At 49.5% G+C, this 21490-nt stretch overlaps 1 protein-coding gene across 1 annotated transcript in view; it reads right to left on the reverse strand.

Moving 5' to 3' along the window:
* RAPGEF1 (Rap guanine nucleotide exchange factor 1) overlaps positions 1-21490 on the reverse strand; it is a gene marked incomplete at its 5' end in the record, with an annotated part of 143593 nt that overhangs the window by 32619 nt on the left and 89484 nt on the right. Inside the window, 7 exons of the mRNA XM_081103177.1 lie at positions 4418-4918; positions 6225-6408; positions 6799-6922; positions 7397-7549; positions 8142-8227; positions 18218-18374; positions 21094-21272. Coding sequence (XP_080959303.1) covers positions 4418-4918; positions 6225-6408; positions 6799-6922; positions 7397-7549; positions 8142-8227; positions 18218-18374; positions 21094-21272 — 1384 coding nt within the window. The remainder of the gene's footprint in view (positions 1-4417; positions 4919-6224; positions 6409-6798; positions 6923-7396; positions 7550-8141; positions 8228-18217; positions 18375-21093; positions 21273-21490) is intronic.

Raw genomic sequence — 21490 nt, forward strand, 5'->3', positions numbered from 1 at the left:
GTGGGTGCCTGTCTAGAATATGGATGAGCTCTGTGAGATGGCGAGGAGCCCTCCACACAGAGGGCACAGGCCAGGCAAGGGCCGGAGGGGCACGGGTCCAGGAGGGCAGCACACAGCTGTCCAGGGGACAGGGAAGGAGGTGAGCCCATCCCAGGAGGGGCGGGGCTGCGTGAATGGGCAGGACCCATGGGGGGACTCCGGGGCGCCTGCCGCTGCTTTGTCTTGTGAAGACCATCAGGGCTGCTGAGGTTGTTCAGTGAAAGGTCCCCATGGGGGTGAGGTGCTGAGAGGTCTGGTTCATGGCGCATTTTCAAAGCAGATGTCACAGGATTGCTGCCTCTCACTCCAGTCAGAGTGGCCGTAGTACTAGTGGCTGACACACAGTAGGTGTCTGGACGCAGCATTTGTAGAATGAAGGAATAAGTGGAACATGTGTCCCTCAGCACTGCCAGGCTGAGCCGCTGGGGTGGGACTTGTAATGTGCCCACTGGGTGTGCAAGAAACACAGCAACGCCACCCTACTCTCCCTTTCCAGCTGAGAGGCTAGAGAAAACCCCTGGGGGGAGGAGGGGAGAAAAGGCATAGATTCAAATGCACACACCCTCTGCCCCCAACAATCCTCTGGGAAACCCCAGCCCTTGCTACCACCGCCATCTGACGCTGCTACCCCTTGGGGGAGCTGCCTGCAGGCAGGGGCAGGCTCTCTCACTGGCACAGCATGACAGCACCCACAGACCTCCAAGCAGACAATAGCAGGGACCTCACCAGGCAGGAGGTGAGATGTCAGAGCACAAAGAGCTCAGCTGTCACATCTCAGTGACCTCATCCTCAGAGGCACCTTCTCTGGAGGCAGGCGCGGAGCCCTCAGGACTCACTCGGGGGCTGTAAAAGGTGTTCACTGTATTCCTGACTCTCACTGTTAGTGACCTGAGCCCCACCTGCAGAGCCAGGCCGTTCTGAAGACTCCAGAGGCTTCTGGGAGAAGCGACGGTTTGGAAAAGACATGCGCAGACACCTGGCAAACCTACGAAGCCATGAAGGCGGGTTGTAGCAGAAGCCCTCTCTCCCATCCCCATCCACCTCTGTGACCGGATCCTGCAGTTGACGTTCCTACAGCAAAGTCTCGGTCAGGCAGCCTGAGATCCTGCAGCACCTTTCCCCCTGTCCAGGTAGCGGGGGCAGCACCCAGGTGTTAGGATATGCGCTACACATGCGTGGCCAATGTTTGCAGGGAAAGGCACTGTTATGCCCCCTTGCCCGGGACACACTAATAAATTTACCTGCAGAGTTGCTGCACGCACGCTAAGGGGAGTTGAAGTGGCGGTGAGAGCTGGAAAGAAAAGGAACCTAAGTCCCTGTGCGGCAGGCGAAGGGGTGGCAGATCCAAGTCACCATCCTGAGTGGGTGCTTCCCCTTGGGTCCCATCACAAGTGCCACGAGCACGTGCTAGGCAGAGCTGAGATTCAGATGCCAGGAAAAAGTGGCAAGGACAACTTTGTAGAGCTTAATTTTGTAATTTCAAACAACTACAAAGTCAGGGCTTAACTGGAGACCCAAACCAGTCAGCAAACCAAAGGATCTAGACCAGCGGTTCTCAATCTGTGCGTCACGACCCCTTTGGCGGTCGAACGACCCTTTCACAGGGGTCGCCTAAGACCATCCTGCATCTCAGATATTTACATTATGATTCATAACAGTAGCAACGTGACAGTTATGAAGTAGCAACAAAAATAATTTTATGTTGGGTCACAACATGAGGAACTGTATTTAAAGGGCCAGAAGGTTGAGAACCGCTGATCTAGACCCTGAGCTGAAGAAAGCAGGCACAAAGGCAGCGAGATGGCCTTGCTCTTCTCCACATCCTCTGGGGTCAAGGTAGATAGGACCTTCTCTCTAGGTGTGTCTTTCTGGCAATCGCCTTCTTTATTTAAAGGGACCAATAAGAATGCCTTAGCCGAAACCGGTTTGGCTCAGTGGATAGAGCGTCGGCCTGCGGACTGAGGGGTCCCAGGTTCGATTCCGGTCAGGGGCATGTACCTGGGTTGCGGGCATTTCCCTCGTGGGGGATGTGCAGGAGGCAGCTGATCGATGTTTCTCTCTCATCAATGTTTCTGGCTCTCTATCTCTCTCCCTTCCTCTCTGTAAAAAATCAATAAAATATATTAAAAAAAAAAAAGAAAATGCCTTAGCTCCAACAAGCACCGTGTGGAACTTGGTTGTCAAAGGCGGGCAGGCAAAGATATCTCCTCCCCCAAAAGACTAGCTGCTGTGGCTGCACAACCGACTCCACTGGGGTCTACGAAGGTGGTCTCGCCCACCTGCTCCCTAAGAGGACTGACCACCACCACCTGGCCACGAGGGAAACCTGGATGAGACGTGACCTAATGTGACCAAGCACAGAGCAGCAGCAGTGACGCCGACTACCTGCCAGTTCATTTCTAAGGCAGCCTGGTATAGGGCTCCCTGCCAGAGTGGCCCGCTTCCCTGGGTAGGCTGGCACTCCAGCGGCACCCGGGACCGTGGGCAGACAGGCACAAGGGCCTTGTGGGGCTGCCCTCATCAAAAGGGGCTGGGCACCCTGGGGACATCAGAGCACCTGAAGGACGAGGCTGCTCTGTGACACGGGACTGTGTGTGGCTGAGCTCTGCCTGCATCACAAACGTAAGGACGATTACTTCCTCCTCTCCTTCAGCTACTGTGACGCGTTGCAGGCTGGAGCTGGCAGAGGGCCCCTCGGGAAGTGAAGGAGGACCAAGCCCTAGAGAGCCGCAGTCCTTTGGCGTCCTCACAGGGCACAGAAAAGACGGCCTGCTGCATGGGGTCACCACCTGAACGGGATCTCAGCGAGGAGGGATCCCTGCCTGTCGGAGTGGGAGGCGGGCACCGCGCTGGGAGCAAAGGCCTGCTCTGCAGCCCAGATCTTGGGCAAGGCTCAGTTCCTCTGGGCTCCGGGCTCCTCATCTATAAAACGGAGGCTCGTGACCCCCCTCCGGCCAGGGCGCAGTAAGGAGCCGTATGCAGGTGTGTGGAGCTTTAGCCCAGACCCCGCAAGCTCTCGGCAGGTTCGACAGGTTTGCAGGCACAAGCGCTACATTGATGCGTAAAACAAAGCCTAAGTTAATGGAAACATTGCCGGACAATTGCTTCTTCTAAGAAAACAGTGGCTACCTCTCCCTCCCTTCCCTTCACCCCACCCCACAGGGCTGCCGCCTGCACCTGTCCTGAAGGCCGGCAGGGTGGTCCTGGCCCCTCGGCCGGGCAGCACCACAGATGCGGTTTGCACAGATGCAATCCTGCCCTGAGTTCTGGGTTCAAAGGATTCCAGAAAAGGAAAGGAAAGGTGTGAGTCCCAATCGGCATGCTGCTCAAGACAAGGGAAGGCGGGGGAGTGGAGGGCCAACAGCTCTGAAACGCTCTGTGGAGGGAGGTGAAGGAGGTCGTGTTCCTGGTGCTGCCATTTGCAGCTTCCTCCGAAGTGCCCTGGTTTCTAACGAGGCAATGCACACGACCCATCCTCGGGGGGCCTCCTTCCCATGGCCCCTGGGTCAGTCCTGCTGCGGCTAACTGGGCCAGACCTCCTCTTGTCTGAGGGGGGCCCAACCTGGGGAACCTGGAATGCAGACGCTGTCTGCTGGATGTGGCACCTGAGGCCAGGGAACGCTGTGTGGGGCTGACGTGGCCACACACACATCTAAATGGTGACAGCAGGCTGCCAAGAAAAACGGAGCAGAGCTGTGCCGGTGAACTGGGAAGGGCTCAGGAGGCAGACAGGCAGCGTGGAGCAGTGGGGAACCAGCAGAAAAGACAATGTCCAGTGGAACTCTACTTAGTATGATGGCAAATACACAGTTGAAATATTCAAAATATGACCAAAATTTCAGCCCCACCCCTGGGCCCCAATAACATCATCTATAATAAAAGCGTAATATGCTACTTAGACCGGATGACCTTCTGGATGAGGCAGAGGCAGCGTGCATCGGGCCTCTAGTATTATAATAACTGGTCCATTCAGGGACCCTGAGAGAGTCCCCCTGGGGCTGCAGGAACTCTCCCGACATTCACATGCCTCCCGCTTCACCCACGTCTTGCTGCAATGGTGCCCTGAATCCCCGACACTTGTTTCTCTGTCACCATGTATGCAGGCCAGGAGGTCAACTGACTTCCATCTACAAGAGGCCAAATTCCTGGAGACCAGGCCTGAGATTGTACAGGAGCCATAAAGAGGTCAGCCACCCAGGCTTTACAATCAATCACCAGTACTGAAGTGACATAGCAAGGCTCCCAGAAGTGCCCACGTACCTGTGTTCTACCTTTTATGAACTTATGAACCCAGTGGTTTGGTTCTGGTCTAATTACACATAACATACCACCAATTTAGGTGACAAAATGTGCCTCCTGACAGCTCGACAAGGCTTACTGTGTTTGTTTTTCTTCTCTGGTAGAGGAGGCGGTTTTTCTGGGTCACCCGCTGATTCAGGAGCAGTGAAGTCACTCACAAATTCGACAGAGGCTGAGGACCCTCCTTGCTGGAAGGGGAGAATAGCAGCAAAGGGCGTGAAGGGGGCGGGCTGCACCAAGGCCGGGTTCTGCAGGTCGTCCTCGGAGATGTTGTCGTATTGGGAGGGGTGCCGCTCATAGGACACGCGGGAGCCAGAGCTGTCCGAGGTCTGGGAGGCCGCACTCCTGCGCTTCTTCTCGGGGAGGGCAGGCGGCGTGTCCGTCTGCTGTCCTGGGGCTAAGGGCCCGTCTGGCTGGGGGCAGCTGCCAAGAGGCAACTGGAAAGGATGGCCGAGAAATGGAGACCCAGACTCTCCCAAGGCCTCTGGCAACGGGCTAAGGTTACAGGCCACTTGCTGAGGTATCTGGTCCGCATTGGAGAGGTCTTGCTGAAGGAATTCGTAGTCAGGATCATAATGATCTGCATGCACAACAGGAAAGACACACGTCAGCCACAAGACCCTACAGAAAGGAAGGACCCCACCCCCTGCTGCTGCCCAATCCTGTTCAGTACAGCAGGACAAAAAACGTGTCTCCCGTCTCCTCTAGACAGGCCCGTGCTTTCTTTTCTATTCTCCATTCTTCTCACTGCTTGTAACAACAAGAACAGATGGGGCTATGACTACTGTCCTTGATTTTTTCCTGTATGTTTTGAATTTCTGAGTTAAAAAGAAAATGCTCTGTGGCTGGGTGGCTCTGTTGGTTGAGCAACTATCCCATGCACCGAGAGGTCATCAGTTCGATTCCTGGTCAGGGCACATACCTAGGTTTTAGGTTTGATCCCTGCTTGTGGGGCATAGGAGGGGCAACTTGATTGATGTCTCTGTCTCTCTCTCTCTCTCTCTCTCTCTCTTTCTCTCTCCCCCTAAAATAAAAAAATGTATCCTTGGGTGAAGATTAAAGAGTAAAAAGGAAATGCACGATCACTACAAAAATGTGGCAAATGTCAAAACCACCCGAAGTCCAGCAATCTGTCACCTGCTTACAATTGATGTATTTCCTCAAAAGGCCCCTACCCACTGAATTCTTTCTTCTTTCACTGAACTATGTAAGTGGTCTAGGATTTTGTCTGCTGATCAATAGATCACAATTGATTTTTTTTCCCATTTTTTTAAAATTTTGTTTTACACAATTGATTTATAATAGCTATATATCATTCCACCAAATTGCTTTATCAAATTTGCCTGATTTCCTAACCCTTTTTATAAAATATAGTCAGATATTTCCGGCAATCACTGGTCCTAATATTGTCGAGATCAACGTCCCTGGATGGCAACCTTGTTGTCAATCTGATTACGTTCTGAAGGTGAACTCTCCGAAGTGAGATCTCCAGTTCACGGACACGAGCGGCTGATGCTCACAGCCTCACACCCAACTGCCTTTCAGGCTTCCCCGGCCCACGCTGCAGGAGGCCAGCACCAACGAGGGCGCAGTCACTTACAGCTTACAGCTCGGAGCACAGATGGTTCTTACTTTTGGCAAAGGGAGTAAATCGCACAGCGACAGATTATCTGTAGTAACAGCGACACGGGGGCATCTCCCCGGGGTTCATATCTTTCACACTGTTACTTCATCTCAGCTTTCAAACTCCTCCAGAGACAGACTTTGGCATCCTCATGTGCAGGTGAGGAGACGGAGGCCCAGGCTCTGAATGACTGGCATCGCCACATGACCCCAAAGAAGCCCCCGAACGATGAGACAGGAGGGTGACGCCGCCGGCAGCTCACCTAGTGTTTCACAGCTTGTGTTCCGGGAGCACTGCCCGCTGTCCCTGTCCAGAGAGGACAGCTGCTCGTCCGACCTGCTGAGCTTGCCGATGCTGCTGCAGGGGGACAGGCGGGGCGACTCTCCCCCGTAGGAGTGACTGCCTCCTGACAGGCGCCTCTGGGCATAACAGTCCCCGTCAAAATCCTTGTGTGCAAAAATAAAACAACCCAGTCACTTCTGAGAAACGGTGGCAGAGAGGGGGGAGGGAACTGGAATGTTTACTTGGAGAAGAATCTACCGCCAGCGGGAAAACCAGAGGGAAAGGCCAGCCTTTGAGGTAAGCAGAACACGCCACACCTGTGACTTCCAGCAAGCAGCCTCCAGGAATGCTGGAGTGTGTGGGGGAGGGCCTAGGGCTGAGCTCAGATGTGCTTGGAGCCCTGGGCTCCAGCCTCCCCACTCCCTACCCCCACCCCTCATCCTGCAGAGAAACTTCCAGCGCCTGAGAGAGCCTGTGGTGACTAAGGCAGGGGATGGAGGAGACACATTCCCAACCCAGAGCCTTGCTGGCCTTCCTCGATGGGGCTGCATTACCTGCCTATTAATTCCGACAGGCAAGCTGGAGCCACTGGTGGCTCGACTCATGGGGGCCACAACGGCCACGCGGGTTGGGGATGGAGCCGACTGCCTTTTCTTCGGTGGCAATGCTGGCGGAGGACTGAAGCAAATCAAGAATCCCCATCAGACCAACAGCCCAAACAAAACTCTTTAAACAGATATAAGGTAGAGCATTATTCATTATTAAGACACTTCACAGCTACTTTTCACACTTTCAACTCCCGCCCCACTCCCCTTCTGCCAAAACAAACCTATCAGACCTGCCAAAAAAACTACAACCAGAAAAACCCTTTCTGTTCCTTTTGTGAGGAATTGGACCAGTTTTCGCTTGGCCAAGGCTAAAAGGCAAGCCGCTGGGAGTTCCAGGAGTGTGGGGGAGGCGGGCGCTGGGGCTGGGCCCAGTCTCCCAGAAGCCCCGTCTGAGAAAGGTCAAACTTCCAAGGCTTCCAAAAAGCAAGGAGCTGGGCTCCAGTTCTTACCCTAATGGCACTGTCTTCTTTTCACCTCATTCTACCCATCCATTCATCAAATGATGTCATAAATAGAGGCGAGTGCTAGGAAAATAGAAAATTACCTATTATCAACCACCCGAATGCCAGGTAGGGGGGGTTTGGGGGGTGCGACCTCTTCATCAGTAGAATCTGGGAGCAGCTCGGTCGACTGTGACATGCCGGTTGTCTTGTTCAGAATCTCCATCTCTCTGTCTGTCAGGGGGAGCTCAGACTGGCTGAGAATTGCAAAGAACTCGGGTTACAGAAGGTTACAGAGCACACAGGTCCAAAGAGGGTCAGGATGTGACCAGGCGGGCAGATGACTTAGAGGTGGGCTTGCAAGTGTGGTTTGATCACCAACAAACAACAGAGGCCTGGCCAGGTCCCCTTGACTGCATTTTAGTTTCCTTGTCTGTAAAAGGAATCCTTCAATGAGATGATCTAAAGGCTTTTTAAAATGCTCCACACTTATTCTATGTCTGTACTAGGGGCCTGTAGTAGATAAAGTCAAATCCCCCAAACCCAACCTTCTTCCCAAAGTTCTTCCAATTAGGAAACGGTGGTCAAGAAACAGAAAGTGTGGGTCACTGGGCCACTCACACACTATCCTTAGAAAGAGTCCCAATGACCATTAACCTTGAGACCAGGAAATACTTCAAGGCATGTGTGAACTGTACACACTTCAGAGTAACACAGGCACTAACCGGAACTCACTGAAAAACGAATGTGGGCTGCAAACAACCTGCCCAACGTGGCAGCCCGATCTGGCTGCCATTCGAGTGTAGAGCCAACGTGAGCATAGTGGCTGGAGGGTTAGTCAGCACTTACCCCTCGGGCTTGCAGGCTGGGGAGCTGGGTTTCACTGGGCTTGTTGGAGACGGATGCCCCTCCTTCTCGATGCCCCTGACCAGCTCCTACACCCCACAGAGGAGAAAGCAGTGAGGCGTGAGGATGGGTCCCCACTGCTGAGTTTGTACAATTTGCACAACCAGATGCCATCTACTCCCGAGTCTCACATCTTTGTGCCTACAGATTCCCCACACACCATAAATGCAAGCATTCTTTGACTTAGGTAATCTGCATGACTTCCCAAAATGTCCCCTGCCCTCCAAAAATATCTTCAGAGCATGTCGAGAAGTTTCAAATGCATCAAGGTACTTCCTCTTGGAAGGGGGAAATGACAAACCCCATTGTCTCACAATGACTGGGTTTAGCACTCAATGTAATTCCCCTGGTAGAACAGATTCCAGTCCGTTTGTGGAAGAATTACTCTTTACTTCTCCAAAGCTGTTCTATCCTGTGCAGGACGCGGCCTACTAATGACCACACCTCTGGCTTCGGGGGAAGTGGTTTTGCAAAGTGAGCTGGGTATGGGTGTGGCAGCAGCTGGTATACTGAGGTGACGGGCTGGGATCTTTGCCAATGGACTGCTAATTCAGGGCATACCACCTACCAAAGAAATAACTTTAAAAAATACTTTTTAAAACAGAAAAGAAGGAGAAGCAGGAGAGGGGCCGGGGGAGGAAAAGATGGCATCAGAGTCTACTTGTTTTTCATTGGAATGCATTTCCCCCAGATGAGCTTTGACGATCACCTATACCCCGATAAGAACCACTCGGAAAATACAGATCATTTCCACCAACCGCTCTGTCAATCTGCCTGACTCTACTCTTTAACTTTTGCTTCTCAGGTCACTTTTGCCTAGAACTTGATGTGAATGGCATCACACAGTATGTACTCTTTTGTGTCCATTTTCTCTTTCGGAACAGCTTTATGGGCACCCAACTCACATGCCATAAAATTCAGCCTTTCAGAATGTACAGTTCAGTGGTTTTTAGCCTGTGCATGGAGTGGTGCAACTGTCAACACAATCCATTTGAGGACTTTTCATCATCTCCAAGAGAAACTGTGCCCGTGACTACCCTCATTTCCGCAGCCCTCCCAGGCCCAGCTCCCAGTCCACTCTGCCCCTGCTCTGTCTTTTGCTCAGTATGCACTACATTTTTGTAGCCACGATTAGTCTGTTCTTTCTTATTCCTGAGTTGTATTCCAGGGGACAGACCACGCCACAATTTCTGCATCCATTTTCTGGGGGAGGGACATCCCAGCATGAACGTCTGATTTAGAAAGTCACAGCCAGAGGAGGCAACATGGACACTGTGGGTAATGCAGCAACGAGTCCCTAAATCAGTCGCAACGTCTCTCCAAACTCAAAATGCCACTCACAGGAATCGCAACCCATGTGATAAGGCAGAGAGGTAACATCCTTCCTAGAGCCAGGATTTTTTCAAGAACAACCAAACTAGAAAAAAGAAGTATCGAAGTTCACAGATGTAAACAGCAATAGTCACTAATCGTTAGAGAGTCTCCAGCTTCGGTGGTACTAAAATACAAACTCCCAGGCCTAGCAAATGGCGTAATGCTTTGGACAGCCTGTCTAGAGGACGACTTGTCAGTGTATACCAAGCACCCTAAATATCTGCATTATTTTTATAATAATTTAGCCAAGGAAAATGTCATGGATGTGTGTAAAAATTAAACCAGAAACGATGGCCATCACCACATCCTATGTAATAGATACAATTAGACTGCTCCATCTTCCATAATTAAATATTCAATACAAGGCACTGATTATATAAATTATGATAGAAATAAACGATGGACCATTAGATTGCCTTTAAGAACCAACTCACAACAAGAGCGTGTGACAGCATGGAAAGACGAGGAATAACTGTCTTTGATTCTCCACTTGTCCTAACTTTTCTACAAGGAGCATGCGTCACATGCATTACTTCTGGAATACTAATTCAGAATGTCAGCACACACAGGCAGACCCACAGACCCAGGGCCGTGTCACCGTCTCTCAAGTGACACTTGTTCTCAGAGACACGCAGGGAACTGAGATCTCTGCAATCCAAGTACTGGATGAAGAAAGAAGGTCACTATTTTCCTGTTATCACAACTTACAAGTTAAAGGAAATCCCACAAATCTGTAAGGAAGAGCTCCCTGGCTGGGGTTACTGACATGGAGAGCTGGCAAGTGGAGTGCAGGCTGCGGCCCACGGCCAGGGGAGGAAGGGAAAGCAGCCTGTCCTTTAAGGTTGTCCCCAGGCCACACAGAAGAGCATGGTGGCATCAGGGGGAGCCAGAGGCCAGGCCACAGGATGGTGGATACCCCACATTCATGCTTTATGAGCAGGGCAAAGGGAACAGAGAGAAGCCTGCGTACTTGCAGCTGCTGACGTAGGAAAAATTCCACAAATTCTTCACTGAATCATGAGCAATTATAATTAGAATGTCATCTTTCTGGAGAAGCAGCTGGACGAACTCAACTAGCGAACGCTGGAAAAAGCATCACGGAGCGACAGGCAGACATGTGCGAGCACGCACCGCGTTCCAGACGACCTCATGGCTGTGGAGAAGGCAGCGGCTCTGCATCCCACCCGTCGCTGGCCTGCGCGGGAGCGGGGCGAGAGGGGCAGCTAGCTTTCTTTTTCACCACCCAGCCAGCTCGAAGCGACCAGTGGAGGCCTTTAGTCTCACCTGGCCTTCACCTTCACAGACAGAGGACCCTTGAGTGTGCACATATGTCGCTACCATGCCAACACCCTAATCTCATTCAGAGCCCTCCACGGTGACCTGGCGAGAGCCCCACTCCCCCGACAGAAGGCAGGTCCCCGAGAAGACGTCACACTTTTCAGTCCTCCTGAGGGGCAGGTGAGGAAAGACTGCGTCCACAGCCGTGACTGTGAATCAGACAACTGCCAGGTCACCGAAACGCCAGTGGTGACCCCTTCACATTCCCTTGGATCCTGAATGGAAATGCCTTCTAAATCCCTAGTACTGTATTTCTATGTCCATTTTATTCCACTGAAAATGACCCCAGAGACGCTTCCACCTTCAATGACCTTGGAGGAATCCAAGTCCGGCTCTGGTGCCCACTGTTAGTTTCCCAAAGATACACAAATGACCAATGAGCACACGAAAATGCTCAACATCATTAACCATCAGAGACATGCAAATCCAAACCGCAAGGGTCCCAATGCACCCACTAGGGATGCTAGGTTCAGAACGACGACAAGCGTCGGGGAGGGGAGAACCGGACGCTCACGGCTGCTGGGCAGTGAAACGAGGCAGAGGCTCTGGAAGGAAGTCTGGCAGCTTGTCACACGGTCAAGCATAGTTACTGTAACTGCACTCGTAGGTGTGTGCCCAAGAGAAATGAAATCATACATCCACACAAAACCTCGTATGCAAACGTTCACAGCAGCATTACTCATAATGGCCAAAAAGGGCAAACAACCCAAATGTCAAGCTGTCCATGAATAAATAATAGGTGGTGTGTCTACACGATGGAATATTACTTGGCAATAAAAAGAAATGAAGTAGTGATACAGTCTAGAACACGGATAAACTTTAAAAACGTGATGCTAAGTGACAGGAGCCAGTCACAAAGGCCACACAGTACGTGACTCCATTTATACGGAAGGTCCGGAATAGGCTAATCTAGAGACAGGAAGTAGTCAGTGGCTGCCTGGGGATGGGGGAATGGGAAGAAATGGGAGAAGGTTTGGGGTTACTACCTGAAGTGATGAAATGTTCTAAAATTGTGGTGATGATTGCACAACTCTGTGAATACACTAAAATCATTAAATTGTACATTTTAAATGGGTGAATCGTATGTCATGGAAATTACATTTCAATAAAACCATCACCTAAAATCAATCAATCAATGAGCACAAGAAGAGGCCTCGAGGTTCTTTTCATACCAGAAAGTGGGAAAGCACCAAAGGGCTCCAGGGTCACCTCAAAAGGAACCCGGGAACATGGAGCTTTCACCAGTCAGGGATGGGACCTGGGCATCATCAAGAATACCGCCGTGAGCTAGACCATCACACACTTAAATGCACGCGTTCAGAATATTTTAACCACCTCAGTTCCTCAGAGCAGAGGATGCCTGTACACACTCACTGCTTCGGTGTCTGGAAAATAAAGGGAGAATGAAGTGCTGCCCCTGGCTTCCCTGAGAACTGCAACTTGGGATAACCACACGCTGACAAGGGGAAGTTCTCTGTCACAGGTAACGCAGGAAGAGTGACAGAGAATGAGGATGGCACCCTTTCACAAGCCCTAATGAGTTAATGGGCCCAGGCAATCACCACCAACAGCTATTAACATCATCGAAAGGGACCGGTGCCCCTTGATGGAAGCCCACGGCATCACCTACAGAGCATTCTCTAAATACAAAAACCCCAAATCCTAGTCCGCCTCTGAGTCACAGGAAACTCAAGGGACAGAGGCGCACAGTAAACAAGACTGCACAGGTAGAATCAGCGAAGTCCAGAATGTAGGGGACTTTTAGGAGCAATAACTCTTTCTAAAAACACAAGTAAGTTGCAAGGAGAAAACTAGAGAGGAGGGGAAACTGTAGACATCCTGTATAATAAAAGGGTAATATGCAAATTGACCCCAAGGCCAGGAAGGACCAGTCACTATGATGCACACTGACCACCAGGGGGCAGATGCTCAATGCATGAGCTGCCCCCTCGTGGTCAGTGCGCTCCCACAGGGGGAGCTCCGCTTGGCCACAAATCTGGCTGACGGCTGTGAGCACAGCAGTGATGGCAGGAACCTCTCCCGCCTCCTTGGCAGTGCTAAGGATGTCCACCTTGGCTTAGGCCAGCGTGGGGAGCAGGCCTAAGCTGCAGTCAGACATGCCCCGAGGGTTCCTGGGCTTCCAGAGGGATGTCTGACTGCAGGGGGATCAGGCCTAAGCTGGCAGGTGGACATCCCCTGAGGGGTCCCAGACTGTGAGAGAGCACAGGCCAGGCTGAGGGCCACCCCCTCCCCTCCAGTGCATGAATTTTCATGCACCGGGCCTCCAGTATATTATATTAATGAATTGTGGTATGGACTGCCCTTGGATCCTGAATTGAAAAACTGTTTAAAAGCAGCCAACTACACCCTGCAGGCCAAATCCAGCCCCGGCCTTGCTTTTTGGAAGGTAAGAATGCTTTATTAAAGAAAATTTAAATTTAAAATGTAAAGCAAAAATATGCAATGGAGACTATATATGTAGCCTGAGAAGCCTCAAATATTCACTCTCTGGCCCTTTACAGAAATAGTTGGTCTTGTTCGAAGCTATGTATCACGCTATTTACAGAGGAAAGGAGGTGGTGGCTGGGCCTGCTTCCAATTAGCCAGGGAGCAGGTGGAGACCCAGAAGAAACAGGACTAGCCGCCAGAGGACACCTGTGGGAGCCCTGTGATGAGGCTTCATTACATGATTCTCTTTTTTCGGCAAATGTTTGAAATTTTCATCCAAAATTTAAAAAACAGGCTGAATGAGGAATAAAAAGAGATGGCTTATTTGAAATGCTGTGTGGCAGACAGCAAGGTGCCCCACAATATCTGTTCTTCCTTGTGAACAGAATTTTACTGGGCATGTGTCTAGGTCAGGTAAAATGTTCAGTGACAGTTTTGTGAGGCCTGTGATGAAGTGCTCTTAAGTGGAGAAGGCACAGCTTCCTGCTCCCTCTCTCCTTGCTGGGTGGAATGTGGTCCTAATGAATGGAGGGGCAGCAGCCATAATGGACCATGAGGTAGAATCCATGTGCAAGAACGACAAGAAAGCAATGGCAGAAGACTACGCCCTGACCATCCGTGAAACTGTCATATTAGCCACAACGGCTGGTCTCTGGGCCTCTCATATATGAAAGAGAAATAAAAAAAGAGCAAAAATAGGTTTCTTGTAGTCAAACCTAATCCTAACTGATACAGTCAGGAGAACATTTCTTTCAAAATACTCCTGTTACACAAAGTAAATCTGGTGCACAAGCCCAATTTTGGGTAGTGACAGAACTGCAGATATTCCAAAGCTCCCCGGCTGCCACCCCAAGGTTCTCAGTATGAGGCTTTAAAACTAAATAACAACGTTGTGTGAATAGGGGAAGTGGGGAGGCCAGGGAAAGTCTCAGGCCTGCAGAGGAGACCCCCTAGAACAGCCATGGGCAAACTACGGCCTGCGGGCCGAATCCGGCCCGTTTGAAATGAATAAAACTAAAAAAAAAAAAAAAAAGACCGTACTCTTTTATATAATGATGTTTACTTTGAATTTATATTAGTTCACACAAACACTCCATCCATGCTTTTGTTCCGGCCTCCGGTCCAGTTTAAGAACCCATTGTGGCCCTCGAGTCAAAAAGTTTGCCCACCCCTGGGCTAGAAGGTCTGTGAGGAGGACAGAGCAGAGCCCAGGCCGAGATAAGAAGAAAGCTGCAATGTAAATGGTAAAGTTAGGAGGAATTGGGGTGTAGGTTTCGAAAGGACAATCTGGGGTATGTGTTTGACCTGGAGGAGCTCGGCCCACACAGCCAGCCCTAGGCTGGGCAGGTCGCTGAGGACAGGAAAGTGAAGGCCTTTACATTCCTTCCTGGGAGAGTCACTGTGTCTCTGTGCCTTGGGCGGCCACAGGTAAAACACTGCCTGGGGCAGATCAGGTAATAGCAGAGGTTTATCTTTTAACCTGAGATTTGTGAAATTACATGGGAAAGAGCCACAAATCCTTGTGAAGTTGGTAAATGGGAGCTGTTGTAGAAACGAACATTTCTACAGTTACCAGTACTTACCCACCGTTTACTGGGCACCTAGCACTTACCAGGTACTTTATATGCACGATCTTACTTAAACATTCATCAGCTCTTCAGGATAAATATTTAAAAACCTACTTGAAACTCAGAGAAGTAACTTGCCCAAAGTTAAAGGGCCAATGAGTCACATTTATGGGGCAGTTAAATAATAAATGATACTCCCCATTCAGGGACAAAACAAAGTAATCCTGTTTGTTAAAAACACTTCAATCCTTTTTAAAAAATTCCATTTAACAACTGAATGAGTTACATGAAAGATGGTGAGTCAGTTTAGAGGAATTTGCCAGCATCTCTCCTCTCTGTGGGATGACCACATGCCCATGAATGTACTGTACCTCTCTCAGCCCACGGAGGCTGTCACATAACTAGGACATGGGCTTATAAGGTGTCCTAAGCCTGAAGGGGATCTCGAGAGAGGCTGGCGCCAGCTGACTTGGAGGTGGAGCATGCGAGTCCCTCAGCTGACCATGCTTCTCCTTCCTAGGGCGGCAGCTGAGGGCAATGCGGAGTGCAAAGGGCCTGGGGTCCAGCAGGCCTTGGGTGCAAATCTCGACCTCGCCACTGATGACTGGTCTGAGTCTCACTGTCCACACCCTTGAAGGGGCGACTATGACTACTTTGGAGAGTTGTTATAAGCACGGAGTGGGCAGGAAGTGTTAGCTCTGTTACTATTAGACCTCAGCAACAAATGCCAACATTATAGCGCCTTGATGGTCCTGCTGCCTTTACTGACTCTAACTACAAAAGCTTCCCACAATGCGGGCCAATTCCTGCTCCTGCTTCAGGCTTTTAGTCGTCTGCCTCTCCTGGGGGAAGTGTCTCTGACCATCCTGAGAAAGGAAGCTCAGCTGCACACCCAGGGCACACACAGGCCATTTCTTCTTTGCAGCACCCGTCCTGGTTATAATGACAGAACTACAGTTCTTGTGTGCTGTCCTTGGCCGCTTCAGACTGTAAGCTCTGCCAGGTCAGGGACTGTGAGTGTTGCTTGTCACTATATTCCCAGCTCTATCACACTACCCGGCACACAGGGAGCTCTTGATAAATGTTTCTTGAATAAATAAAACAAAACTGAGTTTACAGAGCACGTCACCTAGAAAATATCTGTTCCGGTTAAAATATTTTTAAACAATTGTGGAAAAGTTATTTGCTTTTAGACACTGAAAGGTTCATAATCTATAGTTCCCCTCCCTACCTCTCATCCTGGTCAATATGAGAAATCAGAGAAATTTTTCTATCACCCCATACAGTGGTGGTGTAATGATTCCACAGAGAGTCTACTTAGGAATGTCACAACGAAACTCTATTTTGGACGTTTTCACTTGTTTTGAATATCTCATCATAATCAACTTGGTAGAGGGAAACCTTAACAATGTCACCTGAAAACTAACAATGTCCAATAACAGCATTTCCAGAGCCTGGACAGGAAGACAGGGCTGTGTGAGCCAGAACCCCAGCCTCCGCTGACGGAGTGGGGCCCAGGCCAGCTCTCACTGTGCCCTGCTGGCTGCAAAGAACTGCTGGGAAGATCGAATGGGATGGTGTATGTGACTGACTTTGATTGTGGAATGTGATGTAAGTTCTTACACAACAGCCACCCTGGGCTGCACCCTTAAGTCTCACTGCCAAACAGATAACGTAGGACCTAATCACTTTGGAAACGAAGGGAATCTGGGAGCTATTGGAGAAATTTTGATGTCATCTAGTCTGGACGCCCTCTAAATAAACTCCACAAGGTCCCAGCAGACACAGGGCCCTGCACGGGCTCGAGGTGGGCAGCACTGCCTTCCCAGCCACCGCAGCTCATGCTGGAGCAGTTGGTGATGCTAAGCAACAGTGTCTTAACCTTCCCTCTGAAATGTTTACCCGTGGGGGTCCTGACTATTCTCCAGAGCTTCTGGGGAACGTTAACTAAGAGCCGCTTTCAGGAATCTGACACATGGCTGAGTGGGGAGAAATTAATTTTGACCTAGGGTAAGTACCTCAGCTATAATTTTGGATGGAAAGGTCTAGAAAGGAGGAGGACACACTTTTTTTTTCAAGCCAAGAGATCTGTTTAGGCATCTGTCTCACACCACATAATTAATAATCAACAGCAGCTAAGGTTTGATATGTGACAAGTAATGCTCTAAGAGCTTTGCTTGCATTAACTAATTTAACCCCTCTTACCGCACTGTGACACATGCTACCGTTATCATACCCAATTTATAGGTGAGTTAACTTAGGTACAGAGCACTCGAGTCAACTGCTCACGTTCACACACTACAGCTGATCGATGTTTCTCTCTCATCAATGTTTCCAACTCTCTATCCCTCTCCCTTCCTCTCTGTAAAATATCAATAAAATATATTTTTTTAAAAAAAATAAAGGTGGAAAATAGGTTATTCATCCAAAAAATAAAGCCGGATCCTTACCTCATGTCATAGATAAAGATCTAAGCATTTTTAAAGCCTAAAACTATAGAAGGATAAAGTCACTTTTGTAATATTAGACTGGGGAAAATGGGAAACTATAGAGGAAAATATTGACAGATTTGACTACATGAAGTGGTGAACCTGGGCTCCAAACCTAGCCAGATCCCAGGCTACTCCCCCGTCCCACTACATTTTGATGGTCTCACATAACAGCAGGGCCTCCCCTCCCACTGCTCACAGCCTAGTCCTCACCTCCAGGCCCTCCCCCTACATTCTGCCTTGCTCCTCATGCTAGGATGCATTTTCTCAATAATCCCAGATCCTGTGGCCTTTGCTCCCACCTTCACTAGGATCCGTAATGTCCTATGATGCTGTTTCTGACTCCCCTGGGAAGTAGGTTCTCAGACCACATCATGGACTTCAAACACAGACAATTTCCTTTCCTATGCATCTCTATCCTGCTTTTCTACAAGGGATCCAGGCGTTAGGACATGAAAAGGAAGCGGCTGACATGCTGGGCGTCCTGCTGAAAGTCAGCGCAAAACCATTTCCACTGCATTTCGTCCGGCGGCCAACGCACAGCCAGAGCTTTCACACAAAGCCTCGCGGAACACCTAATGCAACGCTCGGTGAAGGCCGCTTGCTCTGGCAGCTTTTCCGACGAGAGGGAGATGAGTTCTCCCAAGGGTGAACGAGCCCTTCGTACCACAGAGAATGACACAGCTACCAGGCAGAGCACACTGACCGCAGAGACGCCGAGAGACGTTTACTCTAATTCACTAGGTTTTCGGGACAAGTTCTTCTGCGGTGAACACCCAGGCCCGCCTGGCACCGACCATACCTTCACTCCGTCCAGCACAGCCTTGATGACCCCCTTCACCGTTGTCACCATCTCTTTATCTTCTGAGTTCACACCTTCGAGCATCACTTGGTCCGACCAGCGAATGAGATTGGCGAGGCTTTGGTACACTCGGCTATAGCAGGACGAAAGGGCCAAGCTAGAAGGCAGAGAAGATTTTTTAAAAATCGGAAAAATCTAAAGCATGAGATCGCTGTAAGATAGCCGCTTAGCAAAGAGCCCCGTTGTCAGTGTACAACCCACATCTCCCTTGATAAACAAACTTTTCCTCCCTGAACCCATCTCCTTCAGCCAATAAAAACCTGGGGAGTGTTATATTCTAGTCTGTTATATGTATTTTTCACTTCCCAAATATAACACATAAAGATTCCATCACGATCATTAATATGCTGTTTCAAACTTTACATCCTCCATGAGATTCTGACAATGCCCTCAGGGAGTCCCCCCCCCACCCCCCCTCCGGAGCTGCTAATCACCAACAGGGTCAAAGTGCCACACTCTTCTTGACGTCTTGTGTCCTGTTTGGAATTAGACTTAATTTTAAGTCAGGGGTGTTGTAAGGAGCCCACAGGCTTGTGGAATTTGAACAGGCAGGATCCTTTAAAGAAACAGCCTTTAAACATGAAGTCCAAGCAGATCTGTAATTGACTAGAATTCCCCTGCACTACCACATGGCTGCGACGCAGAGGAACGCATTAGTGAAGAGTATTTCAAAAAAGACAAATCTGCCTGGCCAAGGTGGCTCAGTGGTCGAGCGCTGACCTATGAACCCGGAGGTCACGGTTCAATTCCGGTCAGGGCACCTGTCTGGGTTGCAGGCTTGGTCCCCAGTGAGGGGTGTGCAGGAGGCAGCCAACAGACGATTCCCTTTCATCATTGATGTTTCTCTCTCCCTCTCCCTTCCTCTCTAAAATCAATAAAAACATTTTTTTTTAAAGAAGACAAATCTGAGGTGAGGAGACCTGCAGGGGACACATATCTAAACATGCAATTCTTTGTCCAAAAAATGAGCATGTTCAAAAATTAAAGAAATTTTGGATATACTCGATGGAGATTTTCACACATATTTGAGTGATGATTCCACTGATTCCACAGATGATGCTGAAAAGAAAAATTTTCCCATCGAATTTATCAATAATAGTATTCCTTCGGGAATGCCGTGTCATAAATTAAAATTGAAAGTGGATGCAATCATCATGCTATTGAGAAACCTCAATAGTAAATGGGGTCTTTGTAATGGTACCAGATTTATTATCAAAAGATTACGACCTAACATTACCGAAGCTGAAGTATTAACAGGATCTGCAGAGGGAGAGGCTGTTCTGATTCCAAGAATTAATTTGTCCCCATCTGACACTGGCCTCCCATTTAAATTGATTCGATGACGGTTTCCCATGATGCCAGCATTTGTGATGACTATTGATAAATCACAAGGACAAACTCTAGACAAAGTAGGCATATTCCTACCTGAACCTGTTTTTGCACATGGTCAGTTATATGTTGCTTTCTCTCGAGTTTGAAGAGCATGTGATGTTACAGTTAAGGTTCTAAGTACTTTATCACAAGGGAAATTAGTCAAGCACTCTGAAAGTGTTTTTACTCTTAATGTGGTGTACAGGGAGATATTAGAATAAGTTTAATCACTTTATTAGTCATTGTTTGCATCACTGTTGTTTTTATATCATGTTTTGTTGTTTTTGTCATTTTTATATCATGCCTCTGTTGTTGTTATATCCTTTTGTTACTGTTTATTTATTAATAAATTTATATATTATTTTCATATACATTTTACTAATTTCCTTTCATCTCTCACACTTCTATTATAGAGAAAGGGCAAACAGCAATATTAAAATATCTCCACTAATTCCCTTTTTAAAAAAAATATATTTTATTTATTTTTTACAGAGAGGAAGGGAGAGAGATAGAGAGTTAGAAACATCGATCAGCTGCCTCCCACACACTCCCCACTGGGGATGTGCCCGCAACCAAGGTACATGCCCTTGACCGGAATCGAACCTGGGACCCTTGAGTCCGTAGGCCGATGCTCTATCCACTGGGCCAAACCAGTTAGGGCAATTAATTCCCTTTTAATGTGCACAAATTTCGTGTACCCGGCCACTAGTCTGGGAAATAAAGACAGTGTTTGCTGTGCCTCCCAGAAAAGAAAACTGCACTTGCCGGCCAGGTTCTGGGAGCAGCTCCTGAGAGCACAGTCTCGGGGCCCCACCCACGGCGTGTCGGGAGGATGGAGACTCAGACGCGCCGGTGAGCAGGTACCAGGGAGGAAAGCCGCCGGCAGGCAGCCCCCGCCTCTCAAGAAACAGCCCCTGCTGGCCTTTCACTTACCACACATTTAATGCGGCTTTTCTCTCCCTGCTCAATGCATCAAATACGCATCAAGCTGCTGGCTAACCTCCCAGAGGAAAGTGCACTCAGGCAGTGAAAGCATCGCCCACAGAAGCTGCTGGGCCCAGCTGCCTCCACCCGCACCGCTCCCAGGGACGGCGTGCCATCTGGGAGATCCTAGCTTGACTTGGTTCAGTGTCTCACCAAGCTGTGCTCTAAGGGGCTCTTCTCTACCTTTTGTGTCACCATCTGAGCAGCTGAGGCTCTAACAGGCTGGATGCTGACAGGACTTAATGTCATAATACACTACGTGACCCTAGGGTGCAGGAGAGGAGGGTCCCCATCCCTGTGATTATTGCCAATGAACTAATACAAAACGACCCAGGCTGCACCGCTCCCTGTGCGGTCTCCTGAGGAACAACGAGCCATAGCCGAGGGGCAGGGAGAGGGCGCCTTTCCCCTGTCGAGAAGCCTTAGTGTCGGGCATAGCCAAGGGCTTCAGAGCGACTCACCTGTGCGGGGTGCCAGGCTCGTTCTGCACCAGGGGTAGGATGGCCTCTAGCACCTTGCTGGCCGACCCGGGGAGCATCTCCAGCACCTTCTTGTCAATGGCCATTTTGTCCACAATGGTCTTAAAGTAGCGCAAGGCACTGACCACCTCCTTCTCTTTCTCCTCCAGCTTGCTCAGGTTCTGAAAGGAAATGTTAAGAAGAAGGAAGGAGAGACATTAAAGGGAGCTATTTTATAAAAAATAAAATAAAATTTCCTGTCAACTATTTTGAGATTGATGCAAATGGCAAAAGGCTTCTTGCTGCAGCAGCCAAGCCACATTAGCGTTCTAAGGACCGCAATCAGGACACAGAGGCTAGACCTGAAGGAAAAAGAGGGGGATTGGACCAAGAAGGGCTG

The sequence above is a fragment of the Myotis nattereri genome (assembly GCF_964212035.1).
Source record: "Myotis nattereri genome assembly, chromosome: 12".
Lineage (NCBI taxonomy): Eukaryota > Metazoa > Chordata > Mammalia > Chiroptera > Vespertilionidae > Myotis > Myotis nattereri.